Below are 7,853 nucleotides of genomic sequence, written 5' to 3' on the forward strand. Positions count from 1 at the left end.
CTAAAACATTGTCATCAGCCTCGTTATCTTTCAAAGACATTGTGATATCAACATCCTCGTTCTTATGCCAATATTCTGTTGCTGCCATCAAGATCATGACATCCATCCACAAACACAGATTTAATCCTCTTCAGATCTGAACTCCTATCCTTTTTCAGACTTACTCTTAGTTAAAAGGAACAATACATAAACAAAAAACAAAACAAAACAAATTTTGTTTTGTCTCTAGGTGGTTCCTGGATTTTGGTAGTTTTGAAAGTTTATCCTAATTAATGGGGTGTATAATTCTAGATCCCAAAAGAAGATTAGACAGTTTGTTTGAATTCGTTGTTTGATTATAAATTTGTTCTGCTGAGTAGTATGAGACAGCGTGGAAACTAGAGAAGTCTTACAAGCGACTATACTCGAATTGTTTCTCTTAAAATCACTGAAAGAAATATGGATGCTAAATTTCGATTGGGATCAAACAAGATGACCAGAGTAATAGACGAGCCAGACGAGGATTGTCAACCTAATAAATTAAAAGCATATACTAAGCTGGTTTTTTTAGTACTATCCTAACATAATAATAAACAAGGAGCTGTAAAATAAATCGTAATTTTCTAGCCAACCAATTTTATTTCGGAACATGTGTGGAGGACAATCTTCCACAACAAAGTTAAGTGCTGATGGGTGAAGTAGTTAAAATTAGTAGATGAACAAAATCTCTTAGCTTGAACATATTTTTCTCAGTCTCTACTCCACTAAATAACAGTTTCTGCTAGAATACCTAAGGTGCATAACTCCTCCAAAGTCAAAACAGAATGAGAGATAACCGGAATCAGTAATGCTGCGCATGCACATTGCATGATGATTCCAGGTTAGCTGCAAGTACAAAATTTATATTACAGTTTACCAGATAAAACGGCCTCTGCAATTGCTAACAGCTAGAAGCCATGCAAGGCCATAGGTCATGACAGAAAACCACCAAAGAAAATAAGGAAAATTTCTATCAAGCTTTAATATGTTGAACATTTACAATTGTTTCGCATTTCATAATGATCTACAGAGAACGACAGTTATCTATGGTTCAGTTTAAAGAACATTTTGGTCTGCTATGTACAGGCTAACTGCAGGTGAAAGATATTAACTAGTAAATAGTTTTTTAAACGTTATTCCAGGTTATAACTCACACTTCTTATAAACATCAAAAATAAGTTACTAAACTTTTGAAGAATATAAAGTTTCTTGAGTAACATCAAAGAAAATAAGTTATACATGCTCTCGTCAATGAGCTAACTAGTATTATTGGAAACGATATTGTACCAGAAATGCTAGTAAAATAAAATGGTTAAAAATAATGGGGTAGTATAGCATCCATGTGATAACAAATCAATGTATCTAATAATGTACTTACAGGAAGGAATTTTGAAGATTTCTTCATTACTGCCAATGTGCTGCCAAGGCACCCTGCCCGCTGAGAGAAGCATTTCGAACATCAAGAATTAAAAAATGTTAACAAGATCAAGGCACTTTAGCAGAGAAACTAGTAGTCTAGTACCAATATCATGCAAAAAGCACTAATAGTATGACGAATGCAATTGAAGAATGATACAATAAATGAAGGTGGAGATACTTTTCATGCTACCAAAGTGTATGACTGTGAAAACTATGAACCTGAGCAAAAATCCATCCAACAAGCCAATCAATGTCGCTTCTGTGATTAGAAATGACAAGTGCATGTTCTTTACCTGTAAATGGTTCAGTATCAGCATAAAGAAACGAAAAGTTTTTATAAGATAACGAATCTACTCCATCATATTAAAATAAGTAAAACTGATGCAGAAAGAACTATAGCAAATGGAGGAGAAAATTACCTAAGCTATTCCTCAATAACTCATGATCTTCTGAATCTGCATAAAATCTGATCTGCAAGGAAATACAAGTCATATTGTTTATAATCTGAAGAAGAAAATATTATCACATGCATAAAAGATCCAACATTTAACACCACACTAAAAGATTTATATAGTAGTACATCATGAGAAATTGTTTGCAAGAATGGGAGACAAAAAGAGAACAAAAAGATGTTGTTCACGTTAATCAGTGGGTAATGATAACTGGAATCAGCACCTGATGTGCATTATGTCATAAGAAACACATACATATATGCATGCAAGGGACAAGTAATGCATGTTGCAGGGAAAAACTAACCTTATACTATTGTAACAGATAAGTATATAACCAAATAAACAGCCGCCACTTTAACAATATCTAGAAAACTAAACTATTCGATATGCAACTTTTTATAACATAATGTTGGGGATGATAAACAAAAGCAATACATATCTCTTGCAATACAAGGCAAAATCCCATCATCATCTTTACTAGGTCAATTGTTTGGCTAAGTGATCATGTGAAACAAGTTACCTTTTAAGACATAAAAATGAAAAGGTGGAAGAAATATCAATTAATACCTAACCCTATTCCAAGAAGGAATGGGCTATTCTATCAAAAGCATCACCAACATGTTAAGTAAGGAGAAATAATGACATGATGATTAGGAAATCATGAAGCTCTTCTGTAGTCTTTTTTTTTCCTGCGGGTTGACTGTAGACAGCTTCAGTTTTGAGTGATGATGGTCACTATTACAAGATCGTCTAGCTTTTCCAGTGGTAGACCCAGTGAATCGTTCAGCATATAGGAATAGAGATAACAGAACTGCCCTTTTGTGAACCCGTATCTCAAATTCAGTAGTCTGCATAAGCAAGCATATTTACATGCAACAGTAACCAACCTATCAGTACACATGTCATGATTTGATCTTAGTTCAGATACAAGCCTCCATCCTGTGGCAGGAAAAGAAAGAAACCCACCCCCAGCTTGCAGGCTCTAAACAAGTGCTCCTTGTATGTTAACAGCAAGTCATCGTGGTGGCTTACGGGCAGTAATATGTCCCAAGTCAGTTTAAAAATCATATAATGCCTTGAAATAAAAGGGAATTAGGAGCATACAGCAGAGGAGTCCTGTGGTAAGGTAAATGATGGCAGTTTAGTTCCAATAATTATGAGATTTGGTTTCAGCATTTTTCTGATTAAAGTAATGACAGGTATGCTAAACCAATTACGGCAAAGAAGAATTTAGATTACTTTGATGTGATTGCATTTTCTTGGCTATTATTATACTTATAGGATTACTCTGCAGTGATCTTTCTGTAGTGGTTTTTAATTCAAATTGTTCCTCACTGGGAGCTGGGAGACTCTTGGTTTAACTAGGGAGGCAAGGTGAAAGTTACTCTAATTAGTCAAGTTCTCTATTGGAAAAATATATCAGGATGAGGTTTGGTGTGACGTGGCACACTGATCGGTCAAGTTCTCTGATTATGCACATGCACAGATACTGCACAATTTGTATGCTTTCTACTATACTAAATAGTATATTGAGTGGTGGTAACACCCTCTATATAGAAGACTAAAACTGGATGATGGCAACCACCATCTGTCATGCCAAAAAGGGAAACAAACATTTGCAGATAGCAGACTTTTTCGCGCGTACCTTCTTCTTGACCTTCAGGATATCCAAAGTGGGAAAAAATGAGGCGTGCCATTTGTCTTTCTGACCAAATGCTACTAGAGTACAAGTTGAACTAAGTCACTTACTTGCAGCTAGGCGTATGTTTAATCTGTAAACTTCTTATTATTCCAAAACAAAGTAGCCCATGGGGCTTATACTTCGTCAATTAATAACAACTATGAACATGCAAGAAGGGGATGTTTTGATTTTTGAGGGAAAGGGCATTAACTCTGATGTCCGTGGAGTGACCAATGAAATCCAAACTCATACAAATAGCAAAGCCAAAATTTCAAATAGCCAAGAAAACATGGAAATAAAGAGGTTGTTGTAGTTGTACTGCTTTCTTTTGGCTCTGCTGACAGTTGGGATGATTTTGAATGTGCCTAAGGAGCCAGTGATGTTCATGGATAGCGAGTGCCATCGCGAATCATAGCCTTTATAACACTGAGGTTTATCTTCTTGAACATACACAGACTTGGTAAAAAGACTTGGGAAGATTTGCCCCTTTCAGCATGTGAAAAAAATTTATGACCTAACCACCTCTTGGATGAGAGGCATACTAGCAAATAGAGATGAAATGCACCTCAAGATGCCCATCTTAATGAGCAACCAAGTTGTTGCGTACAGAGAGATAGATTGGGTTTCTGCTTATTTCTGAAATATAAGAATCACAGTATGGAAACTGATGATGCTCCTCAGGTAGCTAAATGATCTTCCCAGAGAAAACAAATGAGCCAAATATTATTATTATCGCTATTAGGCTTCTAGATGTACACAAGAAAAGAGACATGTCAAGTACATAAAGAAAGTTGATTATAAATTTCGCAAAAAGTGAGAGATTCATCTAGAGCATCTCATTATCGGAAATGGAGTCGATAATCTTCAGAAAAACCAACAATCTATAATCTTATGGAATAAACTAATATGATATTTCCTAGACAAGTTAGGTGCACTATGCATCCTAAAATGATCGCATATTTCTTTTAAAAAACAGGACCTGTTCATAAGACAATAATCGTAATCATATTTAGAGTAATAAGCATTTGTTAATCACCTAAAAAACTAAATCCAGTATCTGAAATTTTGTTTTAGGAACTCCGCATATTCTTAATTAGATTATGACTTTACATCCCTGTGTGCTATGGAATGTGGAGATCACTTTGAACAGGGTCTCCCATGCATTTGAGCTGGGAACTAGGAGTTTTAGAGTGATATATCTATCGTGTCTGAATATCATCATACATAGAGTGCTACATACTTACACACACATACGAACTATTAGGAGGTTATATTTCTGCAGGTTGCAATCATATTATTAATTTGTCAAATAGAATACACAAGCAAATTATTATGAGTATTGAAATGACTAGGGTTCGATCAACCACCTAAATTCTGTAGCTTCCAAGTTGTCACTTATGAAGTGACATTCCCATGGCTTTATACAGAGCATCCTTCATATCGGAATCCACAGGGAAGGCAATATTCTCCAAACAGGTCATAGTTTCTCTAAGAGGTAAAATGATCATCATTGTTATCACCATCTACATCTTTTTCCATCAAACTGGGTTCGACTATGAGGCATAGAAATGATTCAACAGAGCATTATGATTTGTTGTCAAACCGATAATAATCCTCTCGTAACTATTGTTTATAGTTTAGTTAATCGTCAATGTTTCAAAAGGCGGGTGTATGACCCGCCTAGGCCTATGCAATACCTAGGCCGCCCACCTATGTCTTCGGAGTGCCTAAGGGAAAGTTGGCCGCTTACGTAGAGTGCACCGCTTGGGCCTTGGTCGCCATCATCCTCAAACCTTCGAACTCCTCTGGCCTCCTCCACCAACTACGAACACCACCTACAACTCCTTCAAACTTCAGCAAAACTTCCTCCGCCATCACTTAAACAAAAATAGAAATCCGCATCAAGGAGAAACAAATTGGATTATTATGTCGTGTATTAGACTATTTGCCTTTTTTTTATATTTATTTTAGATTTTCTATGAATTAAATGCATTTATTATGAATTGTTGTAGTTAAAAAGAAAAAGAAGACCACTTAGATGCCTAGGCTTTAGGTGCCGAGTCTAGCACCTAGGCCGCCTAGGGCTTTCTATAGCCTTGTTAACTATAAGGGGCTGTTTGGTTGGTTTCCTAAAAACCAAGAAAAGGATTTCCATGTACTTTTTGTATTAAAATATTATTATAATCTCTCATTTCCTATTCTCAACCATTTCCATTCCTAAAACTTACCACAACAATCAATAAAATATTATTTTATCATCCAACTCATCTAATAAAATATTATTTTATCATCCAACTCATCCAATAAAATATTACTTTTATCATCCAACATCTAATAAAATATTATTTTTATCATCACATCATCCAACTCATCTCATCTCATTCCATCTCATATTTAAAAATCAATCACATCATCCAATAATATGGTGACAACTCATCTCATCTCCTTAAACTTTCATCTCCACCCATTTCCTCCAAAAAAACTAGGAAATGAGTTTCCTTAAGTGTGGGTCACATCATCCAATAATATAATGACAACTCATCTCATCTCATTTCTTTTCTTAGTTTTAAGAATGAACCAATCACAATAAAGGAATCTAAACAAGGAAAGTCTTTTCCTTTTAAGTCTTTTCCTTATTTTTTTAGCCAACCAAACACAAGAAAAGAACATCCAATAAGTTTTATTTAAAAATCACTCACATCATCCAATAATATAATGACAACTCATCTCATCTCATTTCTTTTTTACTTTTAAAAAGTGAACCAAAAACAAGAAATGGACCAATATTTAAGAAAACATTTTCTTTTCTTCTCATTTCCAATTCTTTTAGCGAACCAAACAGCCCCTAAGGGGCTGTTTGGATGCCTTTAGGAAACTAGAGTATTTATGACACAAAATAGAAAGTGGTTATCCACCTCACCACTTTTCATTCGAGTGTTTACATTGTTTGGTTAGGAATCTTTGTGAATCCTAAAATAATAATATTACAATATTGTTTGGATAGTATAATGTAAACTAGAGTATTTATGACACAAAATGAAAAGTGGTTATCCACCTCATCACTTTCTACAAGGTTTTGACTTTTTTATTATTTTTTTGGACACATTTATGACATTGTGTAAGGTTTCCAACAAAATAACTCCTAATTTTGGTGATTTTGCTTTCGGTGACACCTCATCAAAAGGGTATAAACTTTTCATGTAAAAAAGAATTTAAACAAACAATAAAGTGATGAAAGCTGACATTAGGACTCACTTTTTTACACTTTCCATCATTTTACATGGTAAAAACATACAACCAAACAGCCCCTAAACAAAGGACTTTTCACATAATCCTAGAAGGACTGCGGACTCAGGGAGTAATAGTAGTACCTCAACGCCTGCCCACCAATCAACAAGCCAAACAAGCTGGAGCCACAACAGTTGAACCACAACTCTGTTGATCCTCCTGTACACGCTCTTGGATAAAGGGCGAATCGTCACAAAGCATGCGGCCTGTAGACAGATAGATAGGTAGATAATTAGATAGATAGATAGATAGATAGATAGAGAGAGAGAGAGAGAGAGAGAGAGATCCCCCTCCAATAGACTGATCAAGACGGGATCTTTACCAAAAAATTATTAGAAAATCGGACAGACAAAGAGTAGGGAAGTCACCTGAATGAGGTTGACAATTAGACCCGAGAGAAGGAAGAGGAGCCCCAGAGGAACCACCACCAATGCCGCTGGAATCGCCATGGCCATGAATAACTCCAATTTTACTTCTGCAGATGTACGTGGAGAGAGAGAGTGCAAGAGAAAGTGAGAAAATAAAAGAGAGCGTTTTGTCTGGATTCTCCCACTCTTCTCTCCCCGCTGCTGACTACTCTGCTCTACTCTACTCTACTGATTATTAGTAGATCTGGAGGAAACACCCGCCTTCCTATTTCGCCTTCCCTTGTCACTTCGCTAGGGCACGGATCCGAACGCATCCATTTATTGGTAATAAATAAATAAATGGGTAAATTTCACGAACCCCCAATACTTTTGAGTCAATTTCCACAAAGCTTCCAATAGTTTGTTTTTTGGAGAAGTTTTTCAAATCAACCCATTCCCAATTTTAATCCTCAAAATCGGCCCATTCCTAACTTATTTACCAAAATCGATTGATTTTCTCGTCACGTCAGCTTCGTGACCAGAAAGCAAGGTTATCGATAGCGGATAGCGTCGTATAGCGGTGAGGCATCGCTAAGGCTATTTCGGGCTATTGCGGTAAAATAACGGTAAAAAGCGCAAAGCTAAATA

At 35.9% G+C, this 7,853-nt stretch overlaps 1 protein-coding gene across 1 annotated transcript in view; it reads right to left on the reverse strand.

Moving 5' to 3' along the window:
* The window catches only part of LOC109843749 (1-acyl-sn-glycerol-3-phosphate acyltransferase PLS1-like), a 31,433-nt gene extending 23,906 nt beyond the window's left edge, over positions 1-7,527 (reverse strand). Inside the window, exons 1-5 of the mRNA XM_020412708.1 lie at positions 7,227-7,527; positions 6,942-7,064; positions 1,857-1,908; positions 1,657-1,730; positions 1,397-1,456 (exon numbers count right to left, since the gene is read on the reverse strand). Of these exons, the coding sequence (XP_020268297.1) occupies positions 1,397-1,456; positions 1,657-1,730; positions 1,857-1,908; positions 6,942-7,064; positions 7,227-7,313 (396 nt within the window). The 5' untranslated portion in view covers positions 7,314-7,527. The remainder of the gene's footprint in view (positions 1-1,396; positions 1,457-1,656; positions 1,731-1,856; positions 1,909-6,941; positions 7,065-7,226) is intronic.

The sequence above is a fragment of the Asparagus officinalis genome, chromosome 5, assembly GCF_001876935.1.
Source record: "Asparagus officinalis chromosome 5, Aspof.V1, whole genome shotgun sequence".
In the NCBI taxonomy this organism is placed as follows: Eukaryota; Viridiplantae; Streptophyta; class Magnoliopsida; order Asparagales; family Asparagaceae; genus Asparagus; species Asparagus officinalis.